Genomic DNA, 16887 nt, shown 5'->3' with positions numbered 1-16887 from the left:
AGACAAAAGTTAGTTTGATTTCCTACTCGCCAGAAAGGGCGAGTAGGACCTAAAAATAGCTCGTCCTCATCCATTCTCCCTCGCAAATGCGAGTGGATTTGTCGAGCCCTGAGGGGGTGGTGATGGACAGAGCATCTGAATTAAGCAGAACACTCATACCCAGTCAAAAGATCAGGGCTTGATCCATCACCGTTTTTTAGCTCACTGCACCATCCCAGTTCAGAACCTGGCTACATGCAAATTAGTCTGTCCCTGGCCCAGTGCATCATGGGAACAGGGCAGACCAAACTACCAAGCCAATTCTTTACTGGAAAGGAAACAAGCTTCCGGGGACCGGTTTCTGGCATTGCAGCCGTCTTCGGCCCGGCTTGCTTGAATCCCGATGGTGCAGTGAGCAAGGGACTCATGTCTGAGCATACCCTTCCACTCCTATAGTGGCCAAAACGATTCAGAAAAGGGGGTGGTGATGGACAGAGCATCTGAATTAAGCAGAACACTCATACCCAGTCAAAAGATCAGGGCTTGATCCATCACCGTGTTTTAGCTCACTGCACCATCAGGATTCAAGCAAGCCGGGCCGAAGACAGCTATAATGCCAGAAACCGGTCCCCGGAAGCTTGTTTCCTTTCCAGTAAAGAATTGGCTTGGTAGTTTGGTCTGCCCTGTTCCCATGATGCACTGGGCCAGGGACAGACTAATTTGCATGTAGCCAGGTTCTGAACTGGGATGGTGCAGTGAGCTAAAAAACGGTGATGGATCAAGCCCTGATCTTTTGACTGGGTAGGAGTGTTCTGCTTAATTCAGATACTCTGTCCATCACCACCCCCCTTTATGAATCAGGATAGTGAAGGGCCATTGAAATGTATTATACTCAATGCAAGATCGTTGGTGAAACAGTGTGGAATGCACCCTCCTGCTGCAGGATAATAATGTAAAAACAGCATTTATCACAGAGACTTGGACTGACAGTTCATCAGGTCCGGATTTGGTATAGGCCACACCACCGTTTTTTATTGTCACACGCTCGACCGACCGGTAAGAAAAGGGGGAGGGCTTGCTATTATTTATCACAAGTCTCTTACCCCCAATTTTGTTACGGTCTCTAATGCGGGGTGTGAGGCTTTAGCTTTTAACATTTATTCTACTACTCACAAGCCTTTTAAAGGCATACTAATATACCGGCCCCCGGGTCCGAAAAGCAGGTTCTTGAATTCTCTGGGCTCACTATTAGAGGATGGGCTGTGCTTAGAAGCCTTCACGGCGGTGGGAGATTTTAACTTCCATCGTTAAATGGCTGATGATCCTGACACGTCCAGGCTGGAACAAACTATGAGTTTAGGAGGTCTCCAACAAATGGTGACACCCGCTACACACTTAAAAGGTCACACCCTGGATGGCATCTACTCTAATAATAAAGAGTTAGCCGGTGTCTCAGTCTTTCCGATTTTATGGTTAGATCATTGTGCGATTCGACCTGAATAACTCCTCGGTCCACCAAGTGGGCCTGACACAGGCTAAGGAAATCACCACCAGAGCTTAGGGTAAATTGGAGGTTGAAAGTTTTGAATTGGGTCTGAAAAACTCCATGGATCAACTTCCGTCGGTTGTGGAGGAGGCAACGCTCAGTTATAACAACTGGCTTCTTAACGTCTGCGATCAGTTAGTTCCTCACAAAAAATGGATACCTAAACGAGCCTCCCCCACGCTCCTTGGTATTCAGAAGAGCTCAGGGCCAAGAAACTGGCCTGTAAACGCGCTGAAAGGATATGGCGTAAACATTACGCTGAATCAGAGAAGGAAAAATATAAAATCTGCATCTCTGGCTATAAACAAATGCTTTTAGAAAAAAAAAAAAAAAAAAAAAAGAGTATTTTTTGCTGCAAATATCTATGGCTGAATCCAATTCAAAAGAACTTTTCAAGACTATTATGAAATTATCTAGACCCAACACTGTCAAGACACAGGGCGACCCAGAATTCTGCAAGAAGATTGCAGAATTCTTCAGAGTAAAAATAGAAACCAAATTTTCTTCTCTTGTGAAATTGATTACTAATAATCAGACCAACCACAATAAAAACTATGGGCCTAAGCGGGACGTCCCTGTGAGATTATTAGACTCATTTACCCCTCTGGAAAGACCAGATACAATTAAACTGCTGGATCTCATCAAATCAGGTGCACCCAGTGATCCGTGCCCAGAGTGGATCATCAAGCAAATCCCTGACCTATTTGGATCTGCACTTACCCCTTTGCTTAACGTAGTTCTATCCTCTGGAATCTTTCCTAAACTATGGAAAAAAGCCTCTGTGCTGCCGCTTCTAATGAAACAGTCACTAGACCCTAAGGACCCTAACAACTATAAACCGATTTCTAGGCTTCCGTTGCCAGCGAAACTGCTAGAAAAAGAAATGAATAGACAACTTAGTGATTTTTTGTCATTCAAAAACATTGTAGACCCATCGCAATATGGGTTTAGAGCCTTTCATAGCACTGAGCTGGCATTATTAAAATCTACGGAGGAAATCAGAGAGGCCGTGGATAAGGGAGGAAATACCATACGAATCCTATTGGACCTATCCGCAGCCTTTGATACTGTCCACCACAAGGTACTACTGAACCGGCTTTCGGATATAGGGATTAATGGCTCAGCATGGGAATTGTTGCGATCATTCCTATCGGATAGGTCTCAAACAGTTGACCTTGACGGGAATATGTCGGAACCATTTACTCTTCCATGTGGGGTGCCACAGGGCTCGGCACTTAGCCCTACACTTTTTAACATCTACGTGGCAACTCTGGCCAGCATCATCAGGTCCTTTGGTTTCCAGCTCACCTCCTATTCTAACGACACACAAATTGTGTTGTCGCTGATGGAGGGAGCGGAGAAGAAGACGGGTGATCTCTTCCATGAGTGTATGGGCTCTATCTCAACCTGGATATCCTCCAATTGCTTAAAATTGAACTCGGGTAAGACCGAGGTTTTGAAATTTTGTAACAATCCTTTGGTCTGGGACAGCAGAATGGTGGCCGGAGGATCTGAGCTTGTGTCCTGAACCATCAAGGAAAGCCAAGAATCTGGGGATCATGGTGGATAATAAACTCACCATGGGGGACCAAGTGAACATGGTCTCCTCATCATGTTTCATGGTCCTCAGAATCATCAAGAAAATAAAGTTCTTCCTGACTAAAGATAACCCTAGGACGGTGGTGACAGCACTCATAATGTCACGGCCGGACTATTGCAACAGTCTTTATCTCAATGTTCAAAAACAACATATGAACTGGTTGCAATTGGTCCAGAACGCTGCAGCTAGAGTGCGGACTGGAACATCCAGGTTTACCTCTGTCAAAGGAGACTTGAGAAAACTACACTGGCTCCCAATACAATTAAGATCACGCTTTAAAGCACTATCTATTGTCTTCAAAGCGGTCAATGGTATTGGTCCGGAGTTCACTAGGAAGAAATTTTCTTGGTATATCCCAGGAAGATCATTAAGATCCACTGGAGCTAAATTCGTTCAAATTCCTCTTTTCAAAAAGACCAACTGGGGAGGTAGAAGTTTTGTTCATTGTGCAGCTTAAGTCTGGAATGAACTCCCGTTCCAACTTAGAAATGCTCCAGACTTTATATCTTTTCGCAAGGGCCTTAAGACATGGCTTTTCTCTTACTGTTAGGCCTATGTCTGCCAGGTGATCAGTACTTAGCGCCAGGGACACCCTAGGGCAATCGGGCGCTCTACAAGTATTAATAACATAACATAACATAACATAAGGTACCAAAGGCGAAACATATTGCCTATGCCAATGCTTGTTTTGACTGGTGAGACGCTAGGTGTTTTCGTATGAAGCTTTGGTTTGTCTACGGAAATGTTATCAGTACAATTCCTCGATCTTCTTCAAAATAACTGAGCGCCATCTGCTGGTAGTAATATGGAATATATACCTCCGTAAATAAAAAATAAGGCGTCTGCTAAAATGGCGATCTGCATGTCATTGTACGTCATACACATGGTGTGATTTGACAGTTCGTGGCTATTTACAACTATATTTTGCCTAACATTTGCTTCTCCTTTTACCTTGGGTCACGCTTTCTAGCTGTTTAAGTTTTAATAGCTTGGTACATTTTTTTCCCAAAGATGTTTATTAACATTTTGCCACAAATTGCAAACAAACCAGCAATGGTACATCAAGATAAGTGCAGAAGGCGTGGCATTTTAAGAAGACCTAAAAGTGGCGTTTGCTACTAACCACCAATCCCCCGCCTGTATCTAAAAGAGACCTAAAGAGGATAAGTACAGTTTCTTCAAATGTAAGGTTGTGATGAGCCGGCTTATACTGAAGGAAAACATACCACTCATCTGTCCTCTTTGTGCGCTGGTCTTAACATAAAGCGTTCCAAGGGAGAAGGTGTTTTGCAGTGGGAGAAGTTCCCTAAAATAGAACTCCCAAGATATAAAGAAAGAAAAAAAAAACTTCCCTCTTCCCCTCCCACCCTATCCAGTACTGGTGGCGGCTACTGCTTCGTACATTTTGAGCAGTTCACTGCTGTGCTGTTCTAGGCTATAAAGGAAAACACTTTTTATATAATGACTAAGTGACGTGCTTTTTTTCAGTTTTTCGTCCTGTGATACCTGCTCTTTTGTTTTAGACAGTTATTTATTGTTATGCACAAGCAGCGTATAATAGTGATGTTTCTATAAGCTAACATTCCCATTTGTATTCCGACTGTTACAAGGAGGAATGTGTTTTTTACTACATGGCTTATACACTTTGCTCGCTGTTGGTTATTACGAGCATATCTCTGTCTAACCTAGAAAAATCATGGTTCCTAGAGTCATAGTTCACATTGTAAAACGACACATTCTGCTCTCTGTTCAACACTTGTTCTGTCGTTTGAGTCTTTTAGGATGACTGCAGTTCTGGTGATGATAGGGTTGTTTTTCACCCCATTCTATTACTGCTCCCTCAGTGGTTGAGTATACATACTACTATACAATAAGAAGTTCCAGTACTAGGCAAGTGATCACCCTAGCTCGTGTTGAGAAATATTCAGGTTGTGTCGAACCCTGCTCCATGTCCGTCAGTGGCAGGGGAGTGCTGAACCCTGTTCTGTGTGATTTTCCCTCAATGGTAGGGGAGAATACGAGGTGAAAGAATGCCATTGCTAAAACATATATTGCCATTTCAGGGGATAAGTAAGTGGGGTGAAAGTTATCAATTGTTAAAACACTAGATGCCCTTACATGGGATGAGTGTGTGGGTTGAAAGATACTGGATGCTAAAACACTAAATGTGCTTACAGAGGCTAAGTGTATGGGTTGAAAGATTCTCATTGCTAAAAAAATATGAGGCCCTTTCGTGGGATGAGTATGTGGGTTAAAATATATCTGTTGCAAGTTAAGATTGTATGAATATTGAAAGATTCTTGTTTTTTGTTTTCTTGGCTGTATGAATGGTTGTGTCAGTTGTTGGGTTGTGATACTCACTGGTATAGTTTGGTGGTAGTCATAATTGTGACATGTTTTGTGAAGTCCTTTTTACAACCACCATTTTATGATTCTGTAAAATGTGGCACAGTCTGGTGTTTTTACGGTCTGTGTTTTCATTTTGTTTAAGGTGACGGGAATTCCCTTTTTGTTTCGAAAGGAGGGAAGATGTGCGGTATCCTGCTTGTCAGATTACCCAATGATGTAGAATACCAGAGTTAAGAGGGGGCCATGGAGGGCGGTTGAGTCAGACAGACATGGGCTGAGCATCAAACTGCATATGCACCTGTTTGGGTCATTTATGTATCCATTCAATTTACCATAAACCCGCTCATAATCCACTGGCATGGACTGCGCATTTCTACATTCCAATGTGCAACACAAATGGTAGGGTGTTCTCTACTGATGGTCCAGTAGGCGTGTTCTCTTAAATAATACTATATGGATTGCCCTATCCTGTCTGTAGAGCGAAGGTGTGCTGCAACTTATTAATATAGGGAGTGCCCCATCCCCACGATATAGTTGGATTGTTTCCTCTCCGAGACATAAAAGGATTGATCTTTCCAGGTACTTAAGCAAGGAATTACCTGCTGAAGGGAAAGCGCGGTATATTCTGTCCAGCCGGCAGAGTAGGATTTCCTCTCACCTGGTGCTAAATTTGAGTGCTGCTCCAGACTCTAGTTTTTTTAGCTTGCACATTAAGAAGTTCTTTTCAGTCAGTATAATGAAGAGTTTGGTCTTGGTGGAGGAAAGGGAGGTTTAACCTGGTGAAATAGCAGGGGTCTGCTAAATATGGTAAGGTGGGATTCTCATTCAGTTCCATACGGAGGTTTTCTCCACCACACCAGGAATGTGGGATGTTCCCTCGTGGTGACAAAAAAGGAGTGGGTTCACCATAGTAGGGTTGCAGGTACTTACGTATTTGCTGGCAGTATACCACGGTTAGAGAGGTTATCACTTAGTGGCCTAGTAAGGGTGGGGTGGTTATCTTATGGCGATATAGCATGGGGTGGTACAAAGAATGATTATCATTTGGTGGGATAGCATGAGCTGTTTTGGTGGAGTGGTTCTCTGTAGGTGGAAAGGAAAGGGGGGCTATGCCCCCTGCAATACAACTAGAAGGATTAATTCACGGAAAGGGGGGGGGGGGGAGTCTCACCTGGTGTCATACCAGTGGCATTCTGTCCTAAAGACATGGGTTTTTCTTCTAGAGATTTAGCAAAACCTGAGCAGTTCTCTCCCATAGGTATAGCAGGATGGTGTGGACAGGGCTATTCTTTCCTAGTGGTAAAGCAATAGTCCTCTCCTGAAGTGTGGTATTCGCTATCCAGGTACTGAAGATTAGTAGTACCAGTGCTTTAAATGGGCCGGTACTCACAGGTACTGAGTAGGGGCAATTCTTATTTTTATCACTTTGAGTACTGGCACTTCTCTACTGCCGAGTAGATTACCGGTACTCATTAAAAGATAGGCGCAGCTAATCTACTGTAAAATTTCAGGTACAATTTCTTTGCAGCATCACTTAGTAACATGTGCTGATGCATGCTAGTATTTCGCAAAAATATTCATAATGGAAATTCAGTGTGATCAATTTCAATAAGATTATGGGAAACAAAAATAAACAAGCACTGGCAAAGCCAAAAAATAAATAAAAATAAAAAGATAGGCGCATTGCTGCTAGCTGGTAACCTGTTTCTAACAGTCAAAACACTTATGTAGCCCTGAGCAGAGGCCCCACTGAACTATTCACCGTGGGCTCATTTGCATGATATCTGGGCGTTCACCATTATGCTGTATTGAAAGGAATAGAGGCAGCCCAGTGACAGTGCAATTGAGAAAGCCATGGGAGGTAAGGAGGTTAAAATGACTTTAATCCCACCCAATTCTTTTGTGCGAGGGTCTGCTTATGTGTGTCTGTTACCTGTGCATGTTTTCATGTGAGAGAAAAGGAGGGAATCAAAGACACTATAGGTGGATGGGGAATTTTAAAGGAAACGTGTGGAATGATTTGTGTGTGCACATCTGTTTGTTTCTTTGTGTGTGTCTGCATGCTCGAGAATATATAGTATTGTGCCGAGTAACAGCAAATAACAGTATTTAAGCTGCAAATATTACAAAACAAGGAACTGTTAAAATATCACTGCCTTTGTATTTTGCTGTAACGATTTAACCTATTTTGTTCATAGAAACCATTTCTTAGGTGTTTTGGTATGTGCTACAACTAGTACAGAAGTCATTAAGTATGTCATGTGTTGCCTTTGGCCACGCCCCACAGCCCCGTCCACTCATCACATTTAAATGAGTATCTGCACCATTCTTTCCTCATTAAAAGCACTGAGTAGTACTGTAAGAGTTTGATAGCCATCCATTTCCCTGACCCGGGCCAGGTGCCCCTGTGGTATTGGTAGCTGGTTAATGGCCAGACTAACAGTGGCAGAAACGGGCAGAGGCCATTATACTGACATGGAGAGGAGAGATAAATTGAGGTAGGCAGGCATAAAGAATACATAAGGCAACCTTGTGGTGACAATGTCCCGTTTCACTTGCTTCAGTCACACTCCTAGCTCTATTTCACTTAACATTCCGGGATTTAATTAGTCACTCTAGAAGTTTGGACATAAAACTCCCAGCAGCCGGAGTGCTATTGGCCCGCACTGCTAGAACTAAAAAAATAGAATTAAGGGATCACGTGTAAGTACTAACAGAATACTGGTAGGATAAGAATCCATTTAAAATGAAGAAAGGGGAGACACAAGACAGACTGAAACACACACTGGCAAATCATGAAGTACTGGAATTACCGTCTTCTTGCAGTCGCCGCTGACTTTGAGGGCGCAGGATGACTTAGCCATAATGCAGGAGTTACAAGCGCACCTCTCTTACAGTCGTCTCCCCGGCTGCTGTCTCTTCCTGTCCTAACTCCCCCCCTTCTTTCTCAACAGTCCAGCTTCTTTTACTTTCCCTTTCGGCCTCCCAAACCATTGGTGCAGAGCCCTCAGGGGCCGTCCCTGGGTGCTCGGCTGGGTGGTGCCCCTCTCTCCCTCCTCATACCGCGAGTGTCGGGCACGCCCGCTGCTCTCACGGTGCAGGTGCCCTGGGCGTGGCAAGGGTTGTTTGTACGGAGGGGGTTTCCAGGCTTACGCGCCTGGCGGGAAGTCACGCGGTGTCTACAGTCCTTCATGGAAACGCGTTTGGGGAGCTTGGAGTTCTTTAGAAGCCACTCTTGCAGTTTCTCCTCCCGCTCTGTGGGAGGCGCTGTAACAACCTCGACTGACACCTCTTCCCTCAGCCTCTCTCACTAGCTGTAGCTGGTAGTAGTTTCGGAGAGAGGGGGCCGGAGTCCTGGAGCTGTCCCTGGGCAGGTGAGCGCACTGGGAAGGGAAGAGGTGTGGCGCCGCGGCCAGGGCGACTGACGCTGGAATCTGGGGACCACGGTTCGATCCCCGGCTCCGGCGGCAGGTTAGCCCAGCACCATGTGACTCTGGGCAATAGCTCGCTTAATCTTTCCAACGGCCCCCCAGCGCCTAGAGACCCTTACGGGTGATTGTGCGCTTTACAAATGTGGACTTTACTTTACTTTACTTTACTGTGGCCGAGTCAACCGACGAAGAGGCTGCCGGGAGGGAGGCGCGCGGGTATCTCTCCCACGGGGTTTGCAACGGTTTAGGGTGGGGGTGCCCATTGCGGAAGTTGGTTGTCAAGCTTTCTGAAACTAATGTAGCTTGACGGTGTCTCTTTATTCAGGCTGCTGTCAGAGAGCGGTTATAGGATAGACAGGATGTTGGAATAAAAAAAGATAAAGAAAAGGAGAGACGTAAATGGGAGAGAGAGTAAACGAGAAGGGCAAGCGACAGTCCGGCAAAGGGTTCTATGGCTAGGGCACAGATGGAGGGTTGACTCCGGGGGATGAGTGGGATAGAAGTGGAGGCGGCTGGTGACTGTCTTCATGACTGTTAAGGAAACATGCCACAAAATGAAGGGGGGGTGACATTTCCAGATATTCCCGGAAATAGAAACCGAAAGTAACTCGCACAAAATGAAGGGGGTGACATTTTCAGATATTCCCGGAAAGGGAAACCGAAAGTAACTCACGAGCCTAACATCCGCCGGCCCTACATTGACAGACCCACCTAAGGATATTTATTTATTTTTATTTGTGCGTTTTTATATAGCGCGAACTTTACCCGAAGGTGTCAGAGCGCTTCACAATAGGAACAGAACTTATACACGAGAACATTACAAGTGAACAAAATACAAAAGCTAACGTTACATTAAATGAAGCATAAAAGACAATCGTGAGCCAAAAAAATACAAGAGGTAGCAAACGGTGCATTACAAAAGTGACAATCGTGAACCAACAAAATAAAAGAGGTAGCAAACGGTGCATTACAAATGTGACAATCGTGAACCAACAAAATAAAAGAGGTAGCAAACGGGGCATTACAGGAGGAAAAAGTGACGTGTGCAGGTTACAAAAGCGTACAAAGTAAACATAGAGATATAATACTGCAATATAAGGAGGGCACTCAAGCACAAGAACAAACATTACGTAGGCCATGGTGGCACTTGTGCAGGTATCGAAAATAAACAAATGTAAGAGGTAGAAAACAGTGTGTTACACGAGAAAGTGACGGGTGCATGTTACACACGATAATGAGGCATGGATTTCAAAATTTAGCAGCAGAAAAATGGAAAATTTGCGACATTATTGCTGCACTTTTTTTTAACTTTAATCATTCCTTTTCAGCCTTAAATCATGGAAACTGTTTTATCAGAGTATTCAAATTTGATATAGACATCTTTAAAGTGTCTGAGAGTGTTTTTTTGCCTCATTCTCCTTTAAGGTAACATTCTGGATCATAGGTTAAGCCAAGCACAGTAGCCCAGGGTTGCTAGTCAGTAGTCATCCTGTTATCTGTGGCACTGTGCTGACTTGGGACTAGCGGTTCCAAGCCTCTGAGGGAAAGAGGTGGCCTGTGGACACTTGGTGCATGTAGAGCACGTCTGCAGACTCCTCGGAGGGAAGCCTGGCATCTGACGTGGGTGATTGAGGGCGGAAGTGTGGCAGAAGGAAGGGACCTTTGAATTGGGCTTGTTTACAGACTTCTCGGAGGGCAGTTTGTCATAGGCTGTTGATGGTGGATTTAGGGGGTAGGTGGAGCTGTCACTGGAAGGGACCTTTGACTTGTAATTGTTATGGTATTGATATAGTGCTTACTACCCTGACAAAGCGTCAAGGCTCTTTTCGGTGAGTAGCACGCTACTCTGGACCCTAAAAAGGATTAGTGGTGAGTTAATATAGGGAAATCCGAAATTAATTTGTGCTGTGGACATGTGAGTCTGTTAGTTGGATTGAAAAGGATAGCGGAGGAATAGTAGAGGGAAGGGTCTAAAAAGTGTTTATTTGGAGATCATAGCAGTAGGAGGAGGTTGGGATGTGTAAAAGAGAGGTAGAGGGGGAAGAGTTTCTAGAACTGGATTACGGAGAAAGATGAGGTATCGGATGAGTCTAGGAGGGATACATGAGGGAAGTGTTTAGAAAGGCTTGTTTATATGGCATTAATACGTGTATAGAAGTACTTCAAAATAAGCTAAGCACAACACAGTACCTGGAGAGCTTGAAAAACATTTGTTTTGTTTTGGTGAAATACACCAAAGCTCCTAGTAACTTTTGCCCATGTAACTCAACTTGCAAATGTGCCATCTTTAACTGATCACATTCTACCTCTCCAAACTCCTGCCACAAGAGAGAATTTGTGGCAAATAAACATCATGCCTCTAAATTTTACATGGTAACTGCAAACACAACAATGATGGACAGAATGTGGATCAATGTCACACATTCACCCCAGTCAAAAGATCTGGGCCCAAATCCATCGTTTTTCCACTCCACACCACCCTGGGTTAGACAATGGCGATATGCAAATCAGCGCTGACCCTGTTGCCCCATGGGAACAGTCCAGTCCGAACTACAAAAGCCATGTCCTTCCCAGAACGGAAACAAGCATCCGAGGACCGGCCCGGTTTTGAGGTAACACCTCATCAGCCCGGCTAGCTTGATTCCAGTGGTGTGGAGTGTCTGGGACTCACGTCTGAGCATCCCCAGTACACTTAGAGCGGTAACTGCAAACACAACAATGATGGACAGAATGTGGATCAATGTCACACATTCACCCCAGTCAAAAGATCTGGGCCCAAATCCATCGTTTTTCCACTCCACACCACCCTGGGTTAGACAATGGCGATATGCAAATCAGCGCTGACCCTGTTGCCCCATGGGAACAGTCCAGTCCGAACTACAAAAGCCATGTCCTTCCCAGAACGGAAACAAGCATCCGAGGACCGGCCCGGCTAGCTCCTCTCATCAGCCCGGCTAGCTTGATTCCAGTGGTGTGGAGTGTCTGGGACTCACGTCTGAGCATCCCCAGTACACTTAGAGCGGTAACTGCCATGGGGCACAGGGTCAGCGCTGATTTGCATATCGCCATTGTCTAACCCAGGGTGGTGTGGAGTGGAAAAACGATGGATTTGGGCCCAGATCTTTGGACTGGGGTGAATGTGTGACATTGATCCACATTCTGTCCATCATTGTTGTGTTTGCAGTTACCGCTCTAAGTGTACTGGGGATGCTCAGACGTGAGTCCCAGGCACTCCACACCACTGGAATCAAGCTAGCCGGGCTGATGAGAGGTGTTACCTCGAAACCGGGCCGGTCCTCGGTTGCTTGTTTCCGTTCTGGGAAGGACATGGCTTTTGTAGTTCGCACTGGACTGTTCCCATGGGGCACAGGGTCAGCGCTGATTTGCATATCGCCATTGTCTAACCCAGGGTGGTGTGGAGTGGAAAAACGATGGATTTGGGCCCAGATCTTTGGACTGGGGTGAATGTGTGACATTGATCCACGTTCTGTCCATCATTGTTGTGTTTGCAGTTACCGCTCTAAGTGTACTGGGGATGCTCAGACGTGAGTCCCAGGCACTCCACACCACTGAAATCAAGCTAGCCGGGCTGATGAGAGGTGTTACCTCGAAACCGGGCCGGTCCTCGGATGCTTGTTTCCGTTCTGGGAAGGACATGGCTTTTGTAGTTCGGACTGGACTGTTCCCATGGGGCACAGGGTCAGCGCTGATTTGCATATCGCCATTGTCTAACCCAGGGTGGTGTGGAGTGGAAAAACGATGGATTTGGGCCCAGATCTTTGGACTGGGGTGAATGTGTGACATTGATCCACATTCTGTCCATCATTTTTGTGTTTGCAGTTACCGCTCTAAGTGTACTGGGGATGCTCAGACGTGAGTCCCAGGCACTCCACACCACTGGAATCAAGCTAGCCGGGCTGATGAGAGGTGTTACCTTGAAACCGGGCCGGTCCTCGGATGCTTGTTTCCGTTCTGGGAAGGACATGGCTTTTGTAGTTCGGACTGGACTGTTCCCATGGGGCACAGGGTCAGCGCTGATTTGCATATCGCCATTGTCTAACCCAGGGTGGTGTGGAGTGGAAAAACGATGGATTTGGGCCCAGATCTTTGGACTGGGGTGAATGTGTGACATTGATCCACATTCTGTCCATCATTGTTGTGTTTGCAGTTACCGCTCTAAATTTTACATGGCATTCTGTAAGGACGCACATAATTAGCAGTTCTCATTTAACAATGGGACCCTGTGAGAAAGTGCCATCTTTCTTGCACTGGTATGCCCCCACTTTTTTTCTGAACTGCTGATGTGCTTTGACTGAGAGTGCCCTGGGTTCCTGCCAACCAGTTACCCAGGGCCTGTGTTCCTTCTCTAAAAGCTGCGTTGAAACTAAAACCCAATTGGCGACTCTAGCCATCTGTCAGCCCCTAGTAAATGGTACCCTAGGTACCCAGGGCATGGTGACCAGAGAAGACCCCTGAGGACTGCAGCACTTATTGTGCCACCCTCAGGGGCCCTGTACCCTGAAACCCACACACTTCCTTTGCAGGCTGAGTGTCTAAGTACAGAACTAAACAAAGAGTCGACATGGCACACATCCCTGTGTGCCATGCCCACAGAAGCCACTTCCCTGGCATACTTCAGTCACCCCTCTAGCTGGGTGCCCTATGCCAGAGGTTTGGGCACAGGCAGTGCTTAATTTGTAAAACATGAAGTGCCTGGACAAAAGCAAAGCAGCAACTGCCACTTTCTACTCTGCAGCCACATAAGCCCCAAATAAAGGCCTACACCCAGTGCTTAATTTGTAAAATATGAAGTGCTGTGGCTAAAAGCAAAACTTTAAAAATATCCAAAGCACGTCAAAAATGCGATGAGAAACTACACACTTCTTCCCTTAAATAAATTATCTGCAAACTATTTGCTATTAAATACACAAACTTGCCTATCAAAAATCAAATGAGCAGCAACTACCACGTTTAACTCTCCAGTACTCTGCAGCAGCATAAATCCCAAATAAAGGCCTATAGGCCTTTATTTGGGACTTATCTGGCTGTAGTGCTGGAGCAAGTTTGTTTATTTAATAGCAAATAGTTTGCAGACAATTTAAGGGAAGGAATATTTAGAGTGTAGTTTCTCATCATGTCTTTGATGTGCTTTTGGACATTTTTAAAAGTGTTGCTTTTATCCCCAGCACTTCATGTTTTACAAATTAAGCCCTGGGCATAGGCCTTTATTTGGGACCTATGTGGCTGTAGAGTGCTGGAGAGTAAAACGTGGCATTTGCAGCATGTTTTTTTTTTTTTTAATACGCAAGTCTGTTTTTTTGAATTGCAAATAGTTTGAAGACCATTCATTCAAGGGAATACGTATTTAGAGTCTTACTTTGTCATTGCTTTTTTGACGTGTTTTTGGTCATTTTTAATGTTTTGCTTTTAGCCCCTGCTCTTTGTTTTACAAATTAAGCAGTGGGTGTAGGCTTTTATTCAGTACTTATGTGGCTACAGAGTGCTAGAGCTTGGAACTTGCTGCTTGTTTGTTCTTTGATAGGCAAGTCTGGTTTGGTGGTTTACTCTTAATCTGCATTTACACTTAATGTGTTTGGATCATTCTCTTTGGGGAGGAGCTGGAGTTAGTCTAATGTGACCAAATAGACAGATTAGCATTATAATAATGCTCTTTATTAAAAGCTTTAACACTAAACTCATCAATATGGCAAGACCGATTGGCATTACCAGTGCTTGTTAATCGCACCATGTCACCCACATTCACTGTCTGCCTACTACAAACACATTTTTGCCTTTTTTCCCCCCATTACTGCATTTTTCATTTTAGTTTTAAATTCTTCCACCCTATGTCGTATAAAGTTGAAATCAACTCAAGCTGTCACCAGCATTTTTGTTCATCAGATTCTTCAACCACCATGAGACTAATCTTGTACTGGGTTTGCGTTCCCTGAGTAGCTCGACCGTACTTGCAGAAGTCACAGAATTGTGGGGAAGTCCTATAAGTCAATAACATAGATTGTAACGCTTTCCTGCAGTTCAAATCCTCCCCTTTACAGAAAGATGAATCTCTTCCTTGACTACACAGTTAAACCATTCCACTTGACTATCGGCCTTTGGGTGGAATACAGCAAAATGTCTGCACAACTCCACATTTATCAAGATACTTCATGTAATTACTTACAAACTTGGGACCATTGTCGGTCACTAATTCTTGGTGAATACCGTCCCTACAAAATACTTAATCTAGGAATTCTTCTATACTCTCCAAGGTGACCTCCTTCACCAGTTCGATCTCTGGCTCTTTAGAAAATAATCATTCATGACAATACTATATGCCTCCTGCATGGGTAAGACAGGAAACGGACCAGTGATATCCAAACCTAATTTTCGCTAAGGCGTGTTGGGTAACAACCGGCCTGGGATCAGATGACAAATCCTTAGCAGTTTTGTTACTTTGGGCACAACTTTACACATTCTAATGTGATGCTTAACAAAAGAACAAATTCCAGGCCACCAAAAATTCTCTCTGACTCGCCTCCTAGTGCACAACATACCCAAATGTCCCTCATGGGCAATGTCCACCATAACATTCTTCAAGTTGAAAGGAGGTACAAATAGGTCTCATTTGGACCACAATGTCGTTTTCCAACGCTAACTCTTAACGTACCTTTGAAATACCCTAACAATTGTCTAGACACCTTCCTCTCTTCTGGCCATCCATTGTAATATATTGGATCACCATTCTCAGTTCCTGATCCCTTTCCAATTCCGCTCTCCATTCGTCCTCCTGAATAATAGGATGCTCCAAATCATTAGGTACACATCTTGCAAAGTGAAAGCCACTTCCCAATAATCCTCCTCCTTGCTCATCTGCCCTTCTTAAGGTATAGAAAGCCTGGGCATGCATTCCGCATGCACATTACATTTTCCTGGAACATATTCAATGCAGTACTGAAAATTCTGCTAACTGGAAACTAATCTAGTCTTGCCGACATGGTACGCCCACCTCCAGGTGCCATTATGTGCACCAATAGCTTATGATCAGTTTTCAAAGTAATCTTGACCTTCCCCCCCCATTCAATAAAGTTCTAAAATAAAAGCTCACCAATCACAAGCCAACAACTCTCTCTCAGTAATGAAGTAATTTTTCCCTGCATCACGTAAAGCACAGATTCATAAGCCATAATCCATTCTTTACCTTGTTCACGTTGCATTAGCACACCGCCAAGACAACAACTACTTGCGTCAACCATCATAATGCACTCCTTACCTATCAATGAAAACTGGATTGAGACAAGGGGATTCCACAATCCATTTTTTTAAGAGCACTGAATGCAGCTGTCATCTCTTCCATCTATTCTAATCTCACATTTCTTTTTTTTAGAAGGACCCTGTAGGAAGCTTGCTCTTTATATACCATTGGTCTCCAACCTTTTCTGGAGTTGAAGCTACTTCTGATCAGTGAAAATCGTCATGAGCTACTCAAGGCCAAGCAACCCGAAACATTTTTACGAGAGACCCCCTCACCCAGCTTCATTGACTTTAAGCCTAGTTTCTTCGGAGCCCATACTGTGGTATGACCAACATGCTTATTGTAGCTCCAATTACGTCTTAGCTTCAACAAATTAAAGCTGGTGTGGGTAAATGAAGGGGAGCACAACAGAATCCAGTTCAGTTCAGCTAATCAGAGCAGCTGGTTTGGGTGAAGGTGGGCAAACATGAATAACAGGATAACTAACAGAATAACGAACCTAAAAAGACAATGAAGGGTTAATAAATAAGTGCCGGAGCTCCGACTGAAGCCTTAATTATTAGATGCTAGCCGCGAGCTTCTCCCTGGTGGTCAGCGAGCTACCGGTAGCTCGTGATCGAGCGGTTCGAGACCCCTGGTGTAGCTTAAGCTGTAGCCCCTCTAAATCAGTTGCACTCTCATATTGATTCCTGCTTGATCGTTACTTGAGTTTTTCAATGCAACAACCCTC

At 44.6% G+C, this 16887-nt stretch overlaps 2 protein-coding genes across 4 annotated transcripts in view; one reads left to right on the top strand and one right to left on the bottom strand.

Moving 5' to 3' along the window:
• Positions 1-8551, bottom strand: part of PSME2 (proteasome activator subunit 2) — a 184304-nt gene extending 175753 nt beyond the window's left edge. Inside the window, exon 1 of the mRNA XM_078644960.1 lies at positions 8288-8551. Coding sequence (XP_078501086.1) covers positions 8288-8338 — 51 coding nt within the window. The 5' untranslated portion in view covers positions 8339-8551. The remainder of the gene's footprint in view (positions 1-8287) is intronic.
• A 162-nt stretch (positions 8552-8713) lies between these two features.
• RNF31 (ring finger protein 31) overlaps positions 8714-16887 on the top strand; it is a 482477-nt gene continuing 474303 nt past the window's right edge. For all 3 annotated transcript variants that reach the window (XM_078644958.1, XM_078644957.1, XM_078644959.1), the window contains exon 1: positions 8714-8848. The gene's annotated coding sequence lies outside the window, so the exon portion shown is untranslated. The remainder of the gene's footprint in view (positions 8849-16887) is intronic.

Source organism: Lissotriton helveticus, chromosome 5_1 (genome assembly GCF_964261635.1).
Source record: "Lissotriton helveticus chromosome 5_1, aLisHel1.1, whole genome shotgun sequence".
Classification (NCBI taxonomy): Eukaryota; Metazoa; Chordata; class Amphibia; order Caudata; family Salamandridae; genus Lissotriton; species Lissotriton helveticus.
Note: the sequence above shows the minus strand (reverse complement) of the source record. Positions and strands in the feature narration are given on the sequence as shown.